This window comes from Cylas formicarius, unplaced genomic scaffold, assembly GCF_029955315.1.
Source record: "Cylas formicarius isolate icCylForm1 unplaced genomic scaffold, icCylForm1.1 PGA_scaffold_1__22_contigs__length_36826433, whole genome shotgun sequence".
NCBI classification, from domain to species: Eukaryota; Metazoa; Arthropoda; class Insecta; order Coleoptera; family Brentidae; genus Cylas; species Cylas formicarius.
In genome coordinates, this window is record NW_026844264.1 from 14,783,687 (window position 1) to 14,807,388 (window position 23,702).

The 23,702-nt window shown below is 33.9% G+C and overlaps 1 protein-coding gene across 2 annotated transcripts in view; it reads left to right on the forward strand.

The window, feature by feature from the left end:
- The first annotated feature begins 1,058 nt into the window (after positions 1-1,058).
- Positions 1,059-23,702, forward strand: part of LOC132696169 (transcription factor Sox-19a) — a 46,600-nt gene continuing 23,956 nt past the window's right edge. Inside the window, exons 1-3 of one of the 2 annotated variants that reach the window (XM_060660831.1) lie at positions 1,059-1,266; positions 9,052-9,293; positions 16,267-16,461. In XM_060660831.1, the coding sequence (XP_060516814.1) occupies positions 9,065-9,293; positions 16,267-16,461 (424 nt within the window). In that variant the 5' untranslated portion in view covers positions 1,059-1,266; positions 9,052-9,064. Of the gene's footprint in view, positions 1,267-1,307; positions 1,396-9,051; positions 9,294-16,266; positions 16,462-23,702 lie in introns of those variants that run through there. The other variant, XM_060660832.1, reaches the window with a different exon arrangement.

Below are 23,702 nucleotides of genomic sequence, written 5' to 3' on the forward strand. Positions count from 1 at the left end.
CGCATTTCATCAGTTATTATGGTTGGTGTCAAGGCTTTAAAGATCTATTTGTTGAAAATATGGCCCCCATATGTGACGTGATACATCAACAAGCTGTTCACTCTTAGAAATCCGTTATAGATCTTTCTTTTTAGAAAATTGAGACAAATAATAGTACAATCCGAAATCGTTTTTGAACGTACTTAAAAGATCGAATATGAATTGGTGCGCTAGACTTAACTAAAGAATAATACACCATAAACCGGCAGCAATACCAGAAAATTCTGAGATATTCCGAATAATAGAGTTTTAAGGGAAGATTTATTTATCATATCAATGTGTTAAACAAACGAAAGCTGTGACACGAAGGTCACGTCCAAGTCTCTGACAGAGCTGCATAATAAAGTTTGAAGACATATATAGAGCAAGCGTTTAGGGTGAGAATGTAGCCGTTTTATTTTTAGGAAATCACTTATTTTTATCAGACTGATCGTTGTTAATAATAGACAATAATAATGGTCCAAGAGGCATATTAGAAAGTGTTTTTTTTTGTCGTTGCTCATCAAGCTGTCTACAATCTACCCCAGTGTACCACATCACACTATTTTGCAAATAATAAAATGACTGATATCGACTAGATATCCCTTAAAGAAACAAAAGTTCCTCGGAGACGGGCCGAATTTAACTACGCACCATTCTGTCATTGGAGGGAGAGGGGGGATGTTTGCAGGTACAATCACACAGTCTCGCGCAATCAATCCGGGAGGCGAATATCAAATGCCGAATAAGCATCGACATCTTAAAAACGTAATCGATAGAAGAAAATAAGGGACAAAAAATAAAACGAACACACAATTCCGAAACACCTGTACAAAGGCGTAAGAGACAAAAAATTAACATGAGAATGGTAAGGCGGGCCCCATTCTGTTTTCCAAGCAGAACGTGTCTAGATAATGCGGCAAACCCCGCCTGCCTTCTTCATTGGTAGTTCGTTTAGGAAATGACGGACGCATGCCCAGTGTGAATTTACCTTTAGCGGCGGACACTTTCGACACAGACCGCCGCGAGTTGATGAGATTTGCACGTACGAATTGCCGTTGTGTATTGTTGTTGTTGTCCATCACAGTACACTGATTAGCTCTAGATAAGTAAACAATCGGACGGTAAACAACGGTTTTGTGTTGCGGGTTTCGTATGGATTGGTTATAGTTAGTGACGTGGTGTAAAAAAAGGCCTCAAAATTGATCTGGACCTCCAGAGGCAGGCCTCGAACGGCCACTTTATTAGGTAGGAATGTTGATAATTTGTAGTATAAAGAAATAGGTGTGCGCGTGGTACCCGACCGAGAAGGTGAATGTGAGCATGTTTGTTTGATTATGGTCTAGGCCTTAAATAGTTTCATGCGGCATGGCGTAGGTAAACTTTCGATTTGGTTGATGTGCTGTAATTGTAAGCTGTAGTATATTTACGATAAAGTTTAAAGTGACGTTATGTATGTAAAATCTGCAGTATGGCCAATTTTGCCTGTAACTTCAAATGGTTCTTCTTGATTGATTATAGGAATTACATATTTTCATGTGGTATGGTTTGCATGCTTTTGATTCGATTGATCTGCTGTATTTGGCAACTATAGTGGTTTACGATAAAATTAACCATATTGCAATAGGTTCAAAACTTTTAAAAAATGTACTTTTTGCATTTTTGCCGTGGATCTCTTAATGAAATTACTTAAGGGTTTATTTAAATGTTATATTAATAACACACCAATTACTGTTCGCAAAACTCTGGGCATTTAGAAGCCAAAAGGTTCAAAACTTTCTTCAAATTTTCATTTTGAAACTCTAATATTAGAATGATTAGCGAACTAAACATCTCCTTCTTATTATTTTTCTAAAAAAAACTTCTTAATTCGTGGCAAAAACCAAAATACAGGTCAAATATACAGGTAATGCAAGCTACTTGGACGACGTCCTCTTTGTTCGCCATGATCCGTTGCTTATAAATCCGATAAATAGATGAATAGAGTATATTGCTGAGTTGAACTTTAACTCTTGCCTAGATGTGAACTTTCTTTTTTCTGATAGGATTTCAAAGGAATATAAAATCACATTTTGAATTTTGGCAATCACTTCCTTATTCTGTAACAGACAGAATATTTTACAACCACAACGGATATAAAGTTTTATAAATGTTTCAAATATAAACCTAATCTAAAAACACTTCTAACTACTTTCAAATACAGTGTATTATCTTCTCAGCTCTATGATGTGATTAATATGGGCTATTACACACTCCATTTTAGATACTACGAGCACCATATTTTGGATTTTTAAAGAGCTCTAAGCGGACACCAAAAATTACACTATAAATATTCGCATTTGCTGTGCAATCTTCTTTGTATACCAATACTCCAAGATGAGCGCAAATTCTAAAAAATACAGTGACGGGAGGGTTGGCTTGTTTCACGGATAAAAAACTGTAGTGTGAAAAAGTATTTTTTGCGAGTGTGAACGGTCTCGTTTTCAACGTTTATTTCAAGCACTCAACAGGTCAAGCGGAGCTGGTGTAAATCCTTTGATGATTTTTCTGGCGGCCTATTAGAAGATCCCAAAACTCCGAACCCCTGCCTTTCCACTGGTCAGTTAATTCACGCGTGTTTCGCTCTGTTTCCTATACAGCTGCGTTCGTGCAGGATGGCATTAAGGGCAAATCTTCGCAATAACACCAGCTGCGTGTAACATAAAATTCAATGATGACCCGACTGTCCAAAATGTTGCAATGTACTCTATATTAATACGAAAACCTTACATAGACTACCCACTAACCTAAAAAACAAGCAAAAATCGTGAAATTTAGAAGTTGTCTTGGAAAAGTCGTGGCAAGTACTTTAAAATATTCAAAATTCAGGAAATTTAATTAGTCAACAACTCTGCTTTTGGCAATATTTTCTGAAAATTAACTATATATGCTCTAAGTGTTTTGTTTTGGTTTCATGCTGTATATTTCCGCAAAAGTAGCAATCTTAACTTTTTCTGTGAACTCAAAAAACAACTAAAGGAAGGAAGCCAGCATTCAGTAAAGCGCATGCGCCTCAAACCTTTCGGAAAAATAGTAGTTCTTTGATTATGAGTACCCACGCGTCTTCAAGTTTTTTTAAATTCTTAGAAACGGAAGTTAAAAAATTTGTTACAGGAGACAATATATGTTTGCTTCATTTTTTATTAGTTTTCCAAGGTCCGAGAAAACATGGAATAGTCAATTCGTTCCGTTTTTTATATAAAAAATTTTCTTAGTTTTTTTACACCGTAGAGATTTAAGGAATTTCCTAATATTCAAAATAACTGTCGTATTTAACAATAATAACGAATTATATTGCCAAGAGACCACGAGGAAGTCAACCAAATATCTATGGAAAAAAGGTTTGGAGGGTTGCAAATTGCAAATAATACTGAGGCTGGAATAAGAAACTGAATTTTAATATGTCAACATCAAGATATTTCCTCAATTTAGTAAATGGCAACTAATTTATTAGTAATTTATCATAATAAATATTTACATCCAGTGGACAAAACCAAAACGCAAAAAAATTAGTAGAGTTTCCTGTGCAGCTTGTCCGGTTCCTTTCTTATGTATAAACATACGAAACATGCCATCTACGTCCACAGAAATAAGAGAAGTGGTATACTAGAATCTCCACGGACCGACTGTTCTACTGAGGTAGACAGTTTTCACTGTCTGGCGTATTAATTAACCGCAAATGTGTACATTATTTTGTGGAAAACGAAATTATCGTAACGGATATGTATGAAGGCTATTCCATTAATCATAAAGGCACCATATTTAAGGAACAGATATTTAGAAAATTTTAAGGGGAAATGGAAAATATTACAATGCGGACCTGGGCGTTTGAGGAAACGGAGTAACGAATTGGTCAACGGCGTCCGCCAGGGGTTGTTTGTCCCTTATTCGGTCCTTCAACGGTCCTTCGGACTATAACTCCCACTGCAGAAGGCCATTCACGGGATTATTAAGATTGTTATAAGTCAATTTGGGGGTATAATTGAGCGTGGTGGTTTACTGTAGCTCAGGTGTCAACCTTCGGAGAAAACTTTTTCGGTTTATTTGTGTCGAATTGTCGATGTTTGTTGAAATTTGGGTTTGAACCAAAGAATAAACTCGTATTTAAATCAAAACCCACAATAGGAATAATAAAGTGACCAAAAGTGCAAAAGTTTCTTAGAATGGTTTAAAATAAATAAGCAAAATGTATAGAATTATAAATTATAGTTATTCCCTTTTTTTGCGGTCGTTGTTTCTTTTATTAAACGAATCCTTTTTTAGACCTGTTGGGTGGGATGATTTTAATTTGCAGTAAAACAATTATTTTAAGATGGTTTTAAAAAAACATAATTGTAACTATGCGACAGTTCAGCATAATTTTGACCCCTGCTCGCACTTTCCACCTACTTTATTTGCATTGGATACCTATATCGGGATACATCTGGAGAAACAGATATAGTTTGCTCTGACCTTAACATTACATTTCAAAATTATAAACAAAATATGCAATAAATTTTTAAAAAGATGATAGGACCTTAAAATTGTTAAGATGTTTTTATTGAAAGAATAAGTTAACAAAAAAATTTGCTTTTATTAGGTCAACTTATAAAGCCAATTTTTTCAATATCATCAACGGTGAGTCCGAAAAGTCATCTACGACAAGCTGTTCATTTCACAGGTTTCAACACATGCGCATTTCACAGTTTTAAACATCCAGTCGCTGATATATCCCTCTTCCTCCATTTTGAATTTTACTTGATGATCACATTAACTTTTCTGAGTCGATTTTGGTTCGAAAGTAAAGTAAAATAAAATATATTTTAAGACCACAGTAAACCATTCCCGGAATTGAGATTGATTCAAAATTTGATCATCTACCCTCTACTTTTTCGGCAATGATGATGTAGAAACTCAAGCTTTTTAAAGAAATCGTTGCCCATCCATGTAAATTGATCTCCCAAATGACAAAGAGCAAATCGAAAGCATGTAATTTTTAGTTTCTACGTTATGGTGCAGGCATCAGCAGGAGCTGCTATGCGATCAAGAAGCGGAAAGCAATCGAAATATGTCAGAAACGTATCCCAAAAATTTACATTCCAAGTGACAACTCCGCACACACTCGAGCAACGCGTTGCATATGTCAAACACCGTGTAGATTACTTAGTCTCAGGATATAACCTATCGAATAACACTCCACCGCATTTGAATAATAAAAAATGTCTACAAGCAAGTAAACAAAGCTGGTGGATTTTAAACAATAGTAAAATGGTAATTAGACTCGCAAGGCAGAATAGCTAACACGAGTATATTAAAACAAACACGAAAATAAATATAAAGTTATGAACGTACATGACGGGGACTCGGTAAATACGGAGTTATGAAAAGTAAACATGAGCCTATCTTGCTCGGCGTGAAAGCTTTAGCCTTTTGTGTTTTTGCTTATGAATATGAAAAGCGCGAGACGCCAAAGAAAGCCAAACTGAATTAACGCTCGTTATTTAAACAACCGTTTATTATTTATGTAAAATTAATTTTCGGCCTAGCTTTGCTCCCATTTGTTTAGATGCAGATCGATTTCTTTTAGATTGTGAACGGTGTAGATATTATCAGCTTTGGCAATACGGGACAAAAACTTCCACAGAAAATATTCGCAGTAACTTAGTACTAAAAAAATCGTTTTTCACCATTTAAGCGTTTATCTGAGAAAAGCGTTACGAATATTGAACAAATTTTTGCTTAACTTTATTTGTGTCCGAAATTTCAAAATGTAAAAGGGGAATTAAATAATCTATAGCGTCTTGCATGGATACTTGCTGGGTTAACTGGAAGGAAGCTTTGTTCCCAAGATCCTCTAGTTCTAGAATGTGATTTTCTAATGTTCTGAGGTTCTGATATTCTACTGCGAGAGCTACACAGAATACAGCAGTGCCTATCACTCTCTGCCGTCTCACCAGCCGTGACTTTGAAAAGGGCAGAGTTCTTACAAAGAGTCAGTTGCATTCAGTTTTAGTATGATGTCTCTGTAACCATGTAGAGTAACCGTCCTATCCACCACAGGTCAAATACGTTGAAAGGAAGGTACAAAGATACAAAATGCATAGACATCGATTCCTGATATTGGTCAAATATTTCGTTATTTACGTTGTTACCAGAAATTTTGATTTTTGACTCAAAAATTGCATTTTTTCGATGCACAAGTCATTGTCTATGGTGAATGTAAAATATACAAAATTTTGATAAAGTGAAAAATATTTAGGAAAAAAACAAAGTTAAACATTGTTGTATTCTGTGTTGTCTTTACAATTAATGACTTTCTTGTTTTAAATAGAACATCCTCTATAATAAGGAATTTTTGAATTGCTAGAACTCTCTAGACTTTGGTTTAGGATCTTATATAAAGGCCAGAAAGTTTCGAGGAATTCAAGAGTCCCTTAATGTACACGATGTTCTTATTTAAAGTACGAAAGTCATTACTTGGATAAGGTTTTTATTTATTTTTTGATACCCAGCTACAGAGTCTGCCAAAAAGGCTAAGTAAAAATTTTTCATATAAAAGTTGTATGATTTTTTCTTCATTATCTCATGAACATATCAATAAAAAGAAATGATCGTCATAAAGACCGTTTTCAAAAATGTATGGTTGTTCTATACTTGGTTAGAAATAACTAAAGTTTATTAATCAATATTCAGTTTACTTTATCCGAGAAAATGTTGGTGATATTCACGTCGACTTTGCGCACTTGACACTTTGACACTTTTATTGTATGAATTGGAAATAAAATTTTTCATGTTTTTGATCTTCCTAATAACGCATATTATAAACAAATACTTCGTCTATCTAAAAATTATAATTCGTCATGTCACTATTAATGTCTGTAAAGGTGCCACTAAACCTTATAAACAATTACAAACATTTACTAAATTCTAACAATGTTTTTGATTAATAAAATTTTTGATTGTTTTATATTTGCTTTGATTGTAGTCCAAAATCGATCGCGAAGGTGTTATTTTAATTGACACCTCGAAGCTCTTTTCTGAGGGCTAAAAATTTGAATACACTGTAAAACAATAAATTTGTCACTCACGGTGAAGGTTGAAACTTTTCTATAATAGTGAAAACAGTATATTTATCAATCAGCATTCAGACTAGTCGACAGTAGAAGCCTTTCAGTCAGCAGCTGCTGAAAATCAGAATAGTGATAGCGCGTATGCTAAAGACCCGCATACGCAATATGTATCGACATTCAATAATAATTTCACACAAAACCAAATATTTTAATTGTGTTTCAATTATTTGGAATGAAAAACAATAAAATAAAATTGTAATTGTAAAGCGCATATGCTGTAAAGCTGTATAGTGTACTTGAGTTGTCGTGATGAAGACATTGAGGTGTATAACTATACATTTAGTATCGTTTTGTACACAGATTTGAAATCAACCACAGTAGAGGACGTCGAAGGAAAAGATGCAATTACCTTTTATTCTAATGAAGAATGTGGCGATCAAAGCGACGGAAACGATTCTGAACGTTGAATTTTAGTTTTCAGTTTTTCCCTTTTGGCATTTTTTCAGTTATAAAACAATTACAAAATTTCTTTTGTAATTTCTGGTATTTGTAAAAATAGCGACAGTTGTTGTAAAATAAATAAAAATATAAATTAAAAAAAAATGAATGAATATTTCAAATTAATATGGTCATTTTTTTTGACTTAATACATTCGTGAAGATAAATATCACTGAATTTATTTAAATACTATTACAGATCTGCTGACCAAATGGCCAATATATGCGAGATCCGACTTTTTCTAACCGCGAAATTGATATTATTCACTCAATATTGTTCAATTTTATTTTATTGTTTTTCATTCCAAATAATTGATTAACACAATTAAAATATTTTGTTTTGTGTAAAATTATTTTTGAATATCGATGTATTGTATATATACAATATTGAGTAAACACCCGCATGCGCTCGCTATCACTATTCTGACTTCCGAGAGCTGCTGATGACTGACTGGTTTCTACTGTCGACGAATTTGATTGTTTTTATTGATAAAAATATTGTCTTCACTATTATCTTGCAAAGTTTCAGCATTGGCGAAACAATTCGGAGGTGTGAGATAAAATTACATCTTTCCGAGCTTCTCAGCGCCAGATGTCCCGGAATTGCAACTGCTGACCGAACCCTTGCTTCTTATTGCTAAAACACCATCGATTTTGAAAATACGATCCTCCAGAAGACTGTTGCATGTTTTTGTACCCGACTTTCTGACTATTGGTACGTTCAGAAGATAATAGGTAATGGATAGTTTTCTGTAAATGCTTTCTGTGAGAGCGCAACCACAGCTTCCTAACGCCAGATGGCGCGGCGAATTGTCGACTCAGATTTTGGTTTTAAGCCAGTCCAGCAACTAAATGTGCCTATATGTGCATACGATCAATACCACTGTTCAATGCAAATCATTTTGTGTTCCTCTTTGTTCTTTCATTTGAATTATCAATAAAATATAAAAATTCAGTCCAGTACAATTTCATAAAAAAATTACTCGCCCAGGAGGCCCACAACAAACCAAACTCTGCAGGTGAGTGGCAAAATATAAATGAGTGCTCTATGCACGAAAATACGAGTATCCCGTATATAATATAACATTTTAAAAGTACAAATTAATTTAAACAACGTTTGGCTATAATTTTATAAAATATTTTTTTATTTTATACCTATCACTTTTATTTACTTTTATTTACTTTTATTTTATTTTATTTTGTGATAATTATGTACATTTTGGTTTGCATATGAACAAAACAGAACCAAATATTACTAGAAAACTGACGAGAATAATATAGAAAATGCTTCAGTAAAATATGAATATACCCAAAAGATGTTGGCAAAGGAAGTGCAAAACAACAAAATACATATTAAGAGACCGGGCATTCAGGTTGCACAGTGATCAGTCAGTGTTCGGAAGAATCGACTTTTATGCGAAATTATATCAAATATACGTTTGTTTCAGATCGGTTAGCCAGATGTGCGAAACCGGTTTCAATGCCGCCGAAGGTTTTTCGAGAATGGCTTCTCTCGGAGGCACCGCGCTGGGCGTACCTCAGGGTCTACAGGCGCCCCAAGCGAACAAGAAGCAAGAAGACCACATCAAGAGGCCGATGAACGCATTCATGGTATGGTCCAGGCTCCAGAGGAGAAAAATCGCTCAGGAAAATCCCAAAATGCACAATTCAGAGATCTCAAAAAGATTAGGTGAGTCCCAGTCAAACATTAAAGTTTATTCTCTATTTTACCTACAATTTTGAACAATTTTTCATCTTTAAATTCAAAAATGGTTTTATTGTAAAAACCGTTAAAAGTATCAAGAATTACCAATTTGTGTTTTACTTTTGATATATAATAATGAAAATTGAATACACAACTAGATGTATTTGTACTATAGTATTTATTAAATATTATAAAAATGCAGAATAACGTAGAAATAAAACACGGAAAATCACACTAACCAAAGCTCTCCAAACCAACGCTTTTGTTAATTGGCTTTGGATACGTACTAACGACTTCGTTACATAATTTGAATTAACGCGCACAATAGAAAGAATATCCATAGAAGAGCGGGTCGGAGTATAAATATTTGGTTAGGAAGAAACGATAACAAAAGCTGCCCGTCTATAACGTAAAGCGCGAATTGAAAGACCATTGAAAAATGAACTTGCCGTCGCTACGGACCTAATATCGCACAATATGAATTTTAAAACTGTACAAAAAGGCCCCTTTGCATATGAATGGCCGCCTCACATATGTATCCTGTAAACGTCATTTTTAAATAGATTTTCCACCCCTAAATGGCATTAAAGGCATATCATAACATATTGTGCAGTTGCTCGTGTAGTGGGGGGCTCATGTTTTATTCACGATACATTCGGATCATCCACGCCGGGCTATGATGGACAAGTGACAGTCTACAGCTGCTGTTTCACGCTCATACGAACGTTTAAGTGTTTTCATATGCACCTCGTGTTTTCTTACGCTTCCCACTGAAATGTATTTTTTACTTTTTTTTTAAGCGCGTCAGAAATAACCATCCATCCCATGCGAGCGAATGTTTGTGTTTCCTAATGAGGGTATTGTTGCGTATTTAATAATTGATATAGTTTTGTGGGATTTGCCTGAACAGCTGACGCATCTCAACCCAATCAACTCCATTTAACTTTAGCAACTTTTGTCTACGAAGTTTTCTATTTTTAGTTTTTCTTTTTAAATCGAATCGCCATTAAAATAAAATAAAAAATAATTGAAAACAAGAGATATAAATATCCCATTTCTATACATAAGTATTTTTTGGACTACATAACTGAAAACGAAAATAAAACTACATTTTTTCGACTGTCCCTTTTATAAACCAAAATAAAACTACAGACATACATTTTTATTTTAATTTTTCGACCGTCTCTTTTATTTTCTTTTTAATACTTGAGTGGTATTATTAAAAAATTGAAAATAATTTTTGAAGACGCTTTCAAACTATATAGAGTTTGTTTAAATTTGGCCTGAAAACCCCTAACAAATGTCAACAGCGTTATTAAGACGGCAATGGCGATTTTGATGATTTTATTACTTTTTGTACCCCCTGTACCGCTTAAATCTAAATTTTTATAATTTTATTTCCTTCTATATAGTTTATCGAAAGTTTCAACATTTTTATATTTTATTTTCAACTCCATATTCCAAATAAATGAAAAAAATAATTAGGGAATAGTAATATTCGACTAGTTTATAGTGTGACATCGGCTCTAGTCCAGTCTCTATTAATAAACAAAACTATATAAACAGCAAAACAAAAATTTACACATTGTTTTTATCGGTTTTGGGTATTAATACCTGGACAATAAAAAATATATTAAAATTTTTGATTTAAAACATCATGAGTATGATATATAGAGTATTTTTAAAATTTTACATCATAGATGCAGCCAATGAACAAAAATTAGTTATTGTATGACAAAATTCAAATTCCAGATATTGAACGTTAGTTGATAGTTGCACGTTTAATGTAAATATTCAAAAATAATTGTTATAGTTTTCATAAAGCACTAACCTCGGATTGATAATTTTTTTTAATTGTTAAAAAACGTATTATTCCAATAAGTGCCTTTATTGCATTTGCCGAAAATGGCACTTCCGTAGTTACCACTTCTATTTCCCAAAGTCCTACGACTATTAGGTATTAGATGGTTAAGTCCTACCTTCGCCGCTACTAATTAGTCATCCTGTATATAAAAAATAAAAAACCGTCCCTATCAATCCTAAAATAAATACAACAAATCGCAACAGAACGGCATTAAAATGTGATATTCCTGTACCTTTCGAGTCGAATTGAGAACGAAAAGCGAACAAAAGGCCATCACGGCTTGTAATTAATTCTTATCTCGCTCCAAAGGACAGACACAAAGGCGGCGAGAGGCGCTTTGCAAAGTTTCCGATACAAAATGACAAAACGCGAAACAAAAAGCGATCACAATGTAATACAAGGATGCGGCGTCGCTAAAGGACGACCAATCGGCAGCTCCTTTGTTCGACCAATAGCAGAATGTCTGGCATTCAATAATTACATGGAAACTGATATTACTGATATTGTTCGAAATGCGTGTTCCTGAGAAATACGCGAACGCAATGACAATTTTTTTGAAACCGAGTTTGTTAATCTCATCTTTGGAGTTCAATATATTTTACGTCTTCCTATTAGTTTAGCTACCATAAAAATTCTCGAAAAATGATAAGTGACAATTGAAATTAAAAGTTTTGTTAATAGCAAATTTTACTCCATGGTGGAAAAATTAGATATATGATTTAGATAAAATTTAGTAAAAAATCAATCCATGAAATAAACTGGCATATGGAGATCAACTGGATTTATTCAATGGCGATAAAAGAAAAGAGCAATTACTGCTGCAGTAATGTCGTATATCCCACTCGAAACAAGCTTTAGACTTATTTTTTATATTTATGATCTTTTATTGCAATACATTTTGCTTATAGAGAGCAGTGTAGTCAATATCAAATCTTTGTTTTGGAAGTTAATACCCTGTTTTGATTTATCATCTTTATTGGTATCTGTCAACCTAAAGAATGCATGACAGCAATGAAACGCGAATAAGTAAAATGCAGGAAAAACACCCCGGGGCAGTTGTCAAAGCTATTAAGGCCTTATCAAGGTATACAGAGTGCCATCATATCGATGAGTCGAGGGCGAAACGACATAAGCGCCAGTTATTAAATTGTTGAGGAAAATAGAAAAGCCGAAATTTTCTGCTTAGCTACTTAGTTTTCTCTTACTTGTTTTGATGATTATGTGATTAACTACATAAAGAAAACATTTTTTCGTCATATGATAACCCTGTTAACACTTTATATTAGTTTTATGATTAAATTTGGCGCTTAGGGCGATCTTTTTTTTTCTATGGCGCTTACGTTTAGTTGTGCTTACATCATCCATTGAAAATTCTCGTTTATTATGGTTTATGGAAAGATTTACAAAAACTATAGTAAATTTCCAATGCACAAATGAAAAGAATTTATGGGATTCAAACTGGACTTTAATGTTAGGATTTATCAAAAAGCCGATGTTTTTTATATATACTTTTTTGCTTATGAACTTATTAACTTATTAACTATGACTTATGAACACAAACACTTAAAATTAGTAACTAAATATTTATTTTTAAAAACTTAAAAGTAAGTAATTAAATTCTAAGGTTAGATAAATCGATATATTATTAGTTCCAAATCACGATGCCATTGAAATAACCCAAAGTTTCCAATTGTTAGGGGCATGATTGCGGTAAATATTTCATGTTAAGTTCGATATAAATACACTGTAAAATCTTTTTACGCTTTTGATCTGATACTTGGTACATGGTTATGATACAAAACTAACCAACAATGCCGTTTTTCTACTCCCGTCTGTAAAATACTTAATTACCCACCGATCACTTTACGACGTCAGTTTCGTTTCCCACGAATCCGAGCCACCTCGGACATTTCTGGGATTTTACCTCACAGGTTTGGGAGCAATCGGATGTTTTCGGAGATATTTCCCACGCTTTGAATTTTGACGTTTGTCAATTCTGACGGTTATGTCAGTGAATGCATTTGTGCTGTTTTGCGAGAATGTACCTAAAAACTAACGGTCGTAGAAAAAGTATAGTATGCAACACGTTCGGTGAACTTTTTAACTCATCGTTTATTAAATAAAAACTCACTTCGGTGTGCTCTGCTCGTATCAAATAAACACGTGAGTCAAATGCACTTGTTGCATAATATACTATTTTCTACTCCCGTCTATAAAACACCTAATTACCAACCGATCTAGCGTGCGAGAAGCGTCACTTTACTATGTCAGTTTCGTTTCCCATGAATTCGAGCCACTTCGGACATTTCCGGGATTTTACCGCACGGATTTGGGAGTGATCGGATGTTTTCGGAGATATTTCCCAAGCTTCGAATTTTGACTAACGGTCTTAAAAAAAAGTAAAGTATGCAACACGTTCGGTAAACTTTTTAACTCACTCGTTTATTAAAAATTCGCTCCGCTCGTGTCAAATAAACTCGTGAGTCAAATGCCGTTTATTGCACTTGTTGAATATACTATTATATGTAATTGCAATTTAATAAGGATGGTTATTAGATTTTACGCTAAACAAAATATGCGAGTTCCATAGCTGTACATTTTCCCACGCACTTTATGTAATTTTTCAAGATATCTTTTCCATAAATCGCTTAAAGAGGTTGATAATTTCTCACTCTTCACTTGTAACAAATTCCCCCACAAATAATCTAAAAAATTAACACTGATAGTTTATTCAATAGTAACATAAACATCAATTGAGAGTATGGTACGTTTGCGGACATTAACCCACACTTGACTTAATTACATAGCTCTTAGAACAGTCATGATTTTTGGTTCTTTTGAATCTGCCTAACGAATTTAACGTTCTTTAGTTAAGTTATTTAAAATATATAATTTTACGATTCTTGGGAAGTAGTGTCAGAAGTACAATAATAAAATGTGAGTACAGTTGCAGAGTAATGTAGTTGTACTTTATTATTTGCATATGGTCCTTTTTATACGATGGAAATATTGAAGAAGGCTTTTGGTGAACGCGATGTCGAATTAAACATCAAGAACTCGTAATATTTACACATTGAAATAGAAATTGTAGCCCATGCATGTAGTAAGTTTTTTATGGTTATTAATTTGTTAATAAAACTAATAAACTAACGTCTTGATAAAATTGAAAAAATAAAATGCGGTAGAGATAAAATATAAAACATAAATTCTATATTGTTAAAAAATTTTGAGTTGAGTTGTGTTTTACACTCGAAAAGATTTTCCGTATAATATAAGCATACGCAAGACTTAACTTTATTGATTTAGGAGCTATTGACCTAATCACCTTGAATTGATGCGCTGGTTTCACATATGACATAACTTTTATAGACTGAATTCGATTTTTTTAAAACCCGACCTAAAGTCCGTCAAGTTAATTTGATAATTGATAATATTTGAAGTCTCTACACCTTGATACACAAATAATTTTCGCCGCATAGCCCGCGTGTCACTCTTCCTTTGATATAATAAACAAGTCATTGTCAAAGAAATAAGAAATAAATGTATTCACTTATTTGGTGAGCATAAACTGAATGAGCGGTTTGAAAAATGGTCCTAATGGTCAAAAACCTTTTTGTGGCGCCTGTTGACAAACAAATCATTTAGCTCTCTTGTTAGGCATCATAAATTGTTAGATCAAACACGAATACGTTACGGGGATGAACTGTTCTACAAAACATTTAACACATTCATGATAATTCTGTGGAGTTTTCGTTCCATTCATCAGCACGTTCCGTCTTTAAAAACAGGACAGAAAACAATTAATCTAAAGCCTAACCCAAAATGTATTTCGACTTCTCGACCGTCTAGCGAGGGAGAATAATCAAATCCCTAAATCGAGCTCCGTTCCAAATGGCAGAAGCTCCGACATTTTCGTATAGATTTGCAGTTCAAACTGTTCTTTTATACGGACAAACGGATTGAAACGAGACAAAGGCCCGAGAGATGTCTCTTTAGTTGGCATTGTTTGGCTTGCATTGTCCCCAGACTGTTCGCAGAATAGATACTTGAAGTTACATAATTTCTAAGAGATTCTCTCTTCTGATTGCTTTATCTTACTTCGGTCCACAATGAGTGTTGTGCGGTTTTCAGTTCCTGATCTCGACTTGGTTTATCGGATTTTCGATGCGTTTCGCAATTCTAAACATCAGTTCCTTACTCGGAATTTAATATGAATTGAAACCGATCTTTCCCGTTATCCATAGTGTGACCATTTTTTCATTTATTTCATAAAATTTCGGCAAGAGCAATAACTGTTATATTAATAAAAAAAAATTGCGAAAATACTAAAACATATTTGATATTTAGTATATTTTGCAGACGTTTCTTAATTTTTAGTAAGTTTCATTTCAAGAAATAAATATTGTCTGCGAAAATTTCTTCTACTCTAAAATAACCAAATAATACGACTTTAAGACGTCAACATTATTACTCGTTTATTAAACACTCGCTTCGCTAGTACTAGTACACTATTACACACGTGACTAAAATTTGTTTTATCAAACTCGTTGCATAACAGACAATAGAGTAAATACTTTCCTACTTTCCTTATGACTAAACGTGTTAAAGTTTTGTTCTGCTAAATTTATTACGAAATTAGTGCTACCAAACAGAAGTATACTTTAACAAATCTGAATAGAATACAGTTTTTGAAACAAAACTATTTTTTGACTTATTAATTTTTGAATAAAAAATTATTAATACTCATTTCATTTTGGTCCATTAAATAATGGTTACATATCGATAAAAAGTGGAGTTTTCTAGGCAACGGTAGTTTTGGTTAAGTAGTTGAAATTTCTAACTCCTCACGGCTTTTAAAGTTGGACTTTGAAGAAACATTTGCTAAAACATTTTTATTACTTTTTTTTAAATATAAAATATTAAAATATTTCTTTACCGTACTTAGAGAAAGCATCCTAGATTATCAAATTTTCCTCCATTTAGATAACAAAAGCAGTTTGGATCGTGCCCATTTGTTTTTAATTAAGTTGCAACGAGGTTATTTTCTCGGTATATTTTTGTCATTTCTATCTGTAATATAGGTTAATATTGCAGGAGCTGAATGGAAACTGCTTACGGAAGACGAGAAAAGGCCTTTTATCGACGAAGCCAAACGGCTGAGGGCCATGCACATGAAAGAACATCCGGATTATAAATACAGGCCTCGCAGAAAACCGAAAACCTTGAGGAAAGAGGGTTACCCCTATTCGATTCCGTACCCTTCGGTGCCAATGGACGCTCTTAGGGCAGGTTAGTGCCATTTCTGCATTTACTTATTTTCAGTAAACCGAAATATTAAATCCGGACTGACGAAAAGAGCGCTTGGATACGAAGGCTAGGCTCGTCGCTACGATTTACATTTTTCCAAAAATATGTATGCTAAAAATAGATTGAAGAGCAACTAGAAAATAAAATATAAAACTATTACCTACAGAAAACAATGGTTATTTTGAAACGTAAATAATGAAAATGACGTCTGGTACCCATCGAGATTATCTGCAGTATTTTTTTCAGGTAAAATTAAACACTTACAGTTTTTCTTAAAAAAAAACTTCCTATGAATATCCAGCACCACAAAAATATTTAGATATTACTTGCTGATCATAAATGCCTGATGCCTGTCATTCGTTTGTTTTATTGCTTTTGTCCTCTGGATTATAAAAATAAATTCTGTTGAATACATACATTGGATCCACGTTAAGGGTTTAAAAATTCTTTATTTTTTGGTAGGTTTTGTTAATTTTTTTTTTTTGCTAGGTAGGTATTCAAAATTCAAAATGCGCATACTTGATCTTTGTAATTGGATAGATATCGCTAATAGTGCCTTTTGAAGCCAAAAATGCATAATTTAAATATATAACCGACAAAATGTTTTTATTAAAATCTGTTTAGAAAAAGTTGTTACTATGGCGGTAAGTCTTTAACATGGAGATACGGTATATAATATAAAGGTTCTTCCAAGCTCACGTACTTGTTCTGACGAAATGTATATGATGTCAAAGTTGCATTCATATTTTCAATGCTGACAGTTTCTTAGTGAATATGCACCAGTTTGCAGTACAAAAATTTAGTGAAAGGTTACAAAAAAACAGTTTTGTCAGTGTACAGCCAAATCAGTTTCTGAGTTGAATGTTATGTGTTCATAATAACGCCAAAAACGTATTATTTAGAACAATAGCCTCGTTGTAAATACGCGGAAGAACACCCCATTAAAATATTTAATAACATGTTTTATGAAGTATGTATTAATTATTAAAATAATGTTTGGGTTTAGGGAATGTTCAATAAAAATTAAATATTTTAGGGTTAATTATTTTTCACAACAAAGGATGTTACTTAGTTGCGAAGTGTAATCCATACCGATTTTTATAAATTATTTTGTAACAATTAAACAGCAAGTTAAAGCTTACGATAGCCTTAATTAGCACAGATGTGTCAGAAAATTGTTAGTGTTTTGTTGTATCATTTAACTGTTGTATTTAGAGTTACTTTTGTGAATTTCTTAGCAATAATGTACATTAACTAATTACTATAGCCATGTTCTAGTATCAGCAAAATATGTTATACCAAACATATCAGGCATTTGTTTTAGAGGCGGTAAAAGGCTTGGGATCTATTTTTTCTGATTTCAATCAGGATTGGTTTCAAACCTCTGATCGGCAGAGTTCTACCGACACCGTCAAAAAAAGAAGTAGAATTTTGTTACGAATTCAGGTTTCTGTTACAGGGTGTCCGTGAAACTCATACGCTAAACCAGTTTAATGCTATTTAAGGCCCATTGTGTAGTCGTCAAACTTGAGGAATTAAATTAACTGAAGGCGATACGAATCACGCGGGAATCATACAATATTTGCACATACTGACAGACGACATAACTTTCCCAGTGTCAAACAATAAGCTGCAAATCGAAACCGCTACCTGAACTCGATAAGAAAATAGACAAAAATCAGATTTCAATGAATAGCGCATTGATTGAAAACCAACAATACCTGGATTGTATTCCGTTTTTGTGTGCCGAGTCTGTGTATTCTTATTTCGGATAAAGAAGACTCGGGAACTGAAATGTTCAATTTAACGAATATAATAATGGCACCTGGTGTCTATATGCATCAGTTGCTTTTCGGGAGCTTATATTTTATATAATCCCCTTGTAGCGAACGGGGATGTTTTTGCAACGTGAATAATTTTAATAAGTTTCTTCGTCGAACGTTATAACGATGATAACTTTCCGACAAAAATAAAAACCAGATTTCTGAAGTCTGTAAGTAAGCGTCCTTATCGAAAGTTGGAACATTTATTCTGTCTTATGGTCCCTTGAAAATAGAGAGTTCATTTTCGAATAGATTGTTTATCTCCTTAGTTTTTCAATAACCAGAACCTTATTGCTGGAAAGGAAAAGAACGATGCTACTGGAGACGAGACATTGCTAGAGGTAAATAATTATAACATTATAAAAAACTGTTGTGCACATTTAGAGTACACCAACGTTTTCTAATAATATATTCATCATTTAGCAATGCTTTTACTATCGTTACGTCTACGATCTATTCAACCCTGGCCTTTCATTGACTGCTTGGTCCATTGACTTTTCTCAAGGAAATGTAATGCAAATACCTGCTTTTTCAACGATTTTTGGTAACTATAGTTATATATGTGGTTTTATGAACTCTTTTTTCTTTTCCAATCCATTTGAAACCCGGGATGACTTGAAAATCGCAAAAATATTTGCATTTAATTTTTACAAAACTTCTGGATTCCTCCGGCGTCGGTTTTTACTTTTTACAAATCTTCTGGATTCCTCCTGCTTGATTGAAACTGCTTTCAGTTTCAGTTTTAGTCCAACTCTGAAGAAGCCAACAGGATGATTGGCGAAACATCAGGAATTTCGACTCAGCAAAAACCGACGCATGAGGAATCCAGAAGTTTTGTAAAAAAATATATATATTTGTATTTATATTTTAGAGTTAACGCACCTCTAGCCCAACATTTTTTTACTAAATCTATACAGAATGTGCTATTCTTCGGCACGACTTTCTTTTCTTTCGGGATATTTCACAAATACCATTTCTGCCAAGCTTTTAAACTTTACTAAAATTTTCAAGCCAGCGTTTACCAGGCTTGCAAAATTGTAAGTTTTTTCTTTATATAATTAGGCATTTCTCACATTTATTCACATCATTCAAAGACAATGCTAACTAAAATTAACCAAAGGTGTGGCTTTTACTCATTGCATTTTTAGTTAAAAGTCATACTTATTTTTATTCACCGCAAAAGTAAGTACTGGCTTAAGGAATAAAAAGATAAAGCTTTTACTAAATTTTTATTCATACTGACCATTACATACATATCATCACTCAAAATATTAGTCGAACTATTCAACCAATTATATCTTTGCTCGCTATTGTGAGTTGTATTTGATCCAATGTTTACTATCTTGAATATTTTTTAAAATTTGTCCTTATATGGAATAGCTTTCAAACCGGGATTTTATTCAAAGGATTTAATTTTGAAAACAATAAGAATAACATATAAATATATTTAGTTTTATTATTTTTTATTTATCTATCCAATTCTAGCCGATTATATTTTTAGTTTATGTACAATTCAAGATAGTAATAATTTAATAACAAAAACATAATTTAGAATATTTTGGTTCATTGTTATTAGAGTAACAATGTTTTCCTGAATTATTTTTATTTATCAATAATAAAATATTTTTCTTTTCTAATAATTTTGGCTAGTTAGATAGATAAAGATAATTCAAGGAAGATATAAAAGAGCGAACAGCAGCCAAATACAAGAATCTGAAAGCAGACAGCGTCATTAGATTTCATAGAGAGACTTAATTTTTAAATATTTTGTGCCCTCAACTCCAGAAATACATTTTTTGTTCCTTATAAATGCAATTTTCCTTTATATAATTTTTGACCTTTCCCTGATGTAAAACTATTATTTAATTGAAATTGATCGCGAGCTGACCGTGAATAGAAATTCAGTTACACATGGATATATTATGTCCTCACCATTCATTAAAATTTAATAGTGCATTATAAAGGAAACTCAATTAAATTTTCGCATGGAGATTATATATTTCCTCTAAAAAGCGAAAAACAAAATTAAAATTTTATTCATGCCCCGGACAATGCGACGTCATGTATTTGAAAGTGACTATTTCAATTTTATTTTGACGGCTTTCATATAAATTTCAGCTTTTGTCGCCTTTCAATGGAAAAACGTACGGGTGCATATTATATTTCGGCATTATTAAAATCGTCGCACAAAAGACTCGGATAATTAAAACGGAATTTCGAATATGCATTTCTTTTTAAAATTATTTGGTTTCATATTTACTTTGAGCGTTTGTAATTGGAAATGGCGTACCGGTTTGTTTGCGATTGCAATAATTTTTTAACGGTATTTTTTTTTAAATTATAGATTCAACTGTAAAAGCTAGGCATAATTCTGTGCGGTGACTTCGCGTGGATAAAGGAAATAAATTGGCACGGACAACTTCGCTAAAATATTACATTAAACATTCTTCGGCAAAGAAATCGTTTATGTAACTATTTTTGGACAACAAAAATCCGCTTTTGAATTGCCGTTAATCTCTGAATACATGAATACATTATGCGGTACAATAAGGTGCTAAAATATGTTCGGCACGGACCGCAAAAATTAATTTCGTTCCAAACACATAGCACATAATCCTTTGATAAAGAATGATCTTCAATACGTTAAGCATCTTTTTTTGTAATAATTATCATTCCGCTTTTAAAAATAACTATCGTTTTGCTCCGGTCCTGCTTTCGGCACGGACGATTGAATTATTTGAAACGATTTTGGATATAAACTATTTCTATTAAAGTTCTCCAAATGTCCCAAACTCATCAAGTTACTCCAAAATAGATCTAGCCCTAGCAGAAGCAATAAGCTTATTTTCCCTTCGCTAACAATTTTGTGATAAACGTAAATTATAAACAAAAATCTTTTTTAGCAAAATTATACAACGTTTTTTGAGTTAAAGAATCTTGTAATGTTCATTGTACAGTCGAGACTTCATTATGAATCTGATCCAAGGCCCGCAAGCCTAATGACCTTCACTATTATTCTTGGCCTAGAGCAGTACAACGTCGTTTCTAATCTTGATGACAGGATACTTGACTTGGTGTTGTCAAACGTTGAGTGTTCTGTTAGCAGAGAGCCCATCCCGATAGTTAGGGAGGAGCTGTATCATCCAACGCTCAACATCACCTTCTCATTGAGTAAAAGCGAGAAGTGCAACCTTTCCAGTTAACGCAGAAGTGTCTAGATACAACTTCAGGAAAGCAAATTTTCTATTCCTTTATGACACAATTCTTAACACTGACTGGTCAGCACTGTATGCCATAGATGAGGTTAATCTAGTTTGTGACAGGTTCTATCAGATATTATACACTATATTTGACACCTGTGTCCCGCGGGCAGTTATCCATCGGAGAAATTATCCGGTCTGGTTTACCTCAGATATTATCTTAAATATCAAACGAAAACACCGAATTTTCAAGAAGATGAGAAAAAGTAACTCACGACATCTTAAAGCGCAATACAGTACTTTACGTGCGCAAATTAAATCTATGATTGCCACATCCTACAAAAACTATGTGGCTAAGGCAGAAAATTCAATTGCTACTGATCCCCAGAAATTCTGGTCCTTTGTTAATGCAAAGCGCTCCTCGACGCCGTTGCCTGAGGTTATGTCCAATGAGGGTGTGCAATACTCGGGCCCACAGGATATTGTTAACGCATTTGCCACATTTTTTGGAGATGTCTATATGGCACCAACCACTGAGAACATCTCTGTGAACAAAACAAACCTCAATTCCTGTATTAGCATAAGCTATCTCTCGGATGAAGCTATTTTAAGAGCAGCAAAGAAGTTAAAAAATAAAAAAATAAGGCCACCCAGGGACCAGATAGAGTACCAGCCTTTGTTGCCAGAGATTGTATTAATGCTTTCCTTAGACCTATCGCTTACGTATATAACCTCTGTCTCAAGTCAAGCACCTTCCCTAGAGTATGGAAAGAGGCAAGAATAACTCCTGTATTCAAGAGAGGCTGTGTAAACGATGTTACTAATTACAGACCCATTTCCATCCTATCGGTCTTCGCTAAGATTTTCGAGTCTTCTGTGTACGAGTACATCTATGGACAAGTAAAGCATGTTATTACCCAAAAACAACACGGATTCTTTACCATTAGAAGTACTGCCAGCAAGCTAACATGTCTTACTCAGTATATTGGAGAGGCCCTAGACAATAAATCTCAAGTTGATGTACTATACACAGATTTTTCTAAAGCATTCGACCGAGTTGACCACCCTATCTTCGTGAAGAAGATTGAGGCAATAGGATTCAGCAATAAACTGTATGTAGAGATTCGTTTACACCGCTCTTCGAGGTTTATGGCCACTAGCGGAACACCTCAGGGCAGTAATCTGGCTCCACTGATCTTCCTATTATTCGTTAACGACATAGCCGACTACATAACTAGCTGCGCCCTATTGTTTGCCGATGACCTGAAGCTGTTTAGGATTGTGGTGGACATTGCCGGCTGTACAGCATTGCTGAGGGACCTGGAGTCGTTAAATAACTGGTGTGTGGCAAACAATCTTCATCTGAATCCGGATAAGTGTTCTGTAATGACGTTTTGTAACAGACAGCGTCCAATAGTTTTTAACTACAGCCTGGAAACTATTCCAGTTACCAGATGCACCCTTTCAAAGACCTTGGCATTTTGTATGACACTAAACTGTCCTTTGCCTCTCATATTGAAACCATTTGCAAAGATGCAACAAGATGGATGGGCTTTATATTTCGTAACGCTAAAGAGTTTCGGAACATTCAGGCTCTCAAAGCATTGTTTTTTAGCTATGTCAGATCCAAGCTTGAGTACTGTGCGACAATCTGGTTCCCCATTCACGCTAATTGCTCTGGATACCCTCCAATTGGAGGGTATCCAGAGCAAGTTCGTTAAATTCCTGACATTTAAAACTGACGGAGTGTTTCCGGAGCGGGGTACTGAACAGTCATTACTTTTGGAAAGATTTGAACTCCCGTTTTTAAAATGGCGAAGAAACTATCTAGGGGTTATCTTCCTCTGCAAAATTGTTCTGTCCAGGATTGACTGCTCGGAGCTCTTAATGCAATTACGCCTCCATGTTCCTCAAAGATCTGTCCGCAGTTCGCCGATCTTCCACCTGCCTACCCCGTCTACAAATTTGCTTATAAAAACCCCCTTATACAATGCTATGTATCTTTTCAATGGCCGTTGTAGTGATATTGACATTTTCAACCTCTCCTATAATCAGTTATCAAACATTCTCAAAACAAATTTTTTTGTTTAGGCAATTGATATTGTATCACGCATAGGCACTAAGGTACGAGTACAAGTGTGAGCTCTTTAATTTGTTTATACATTTTACTATATTGTATTTAAATGATGTATCATATGCT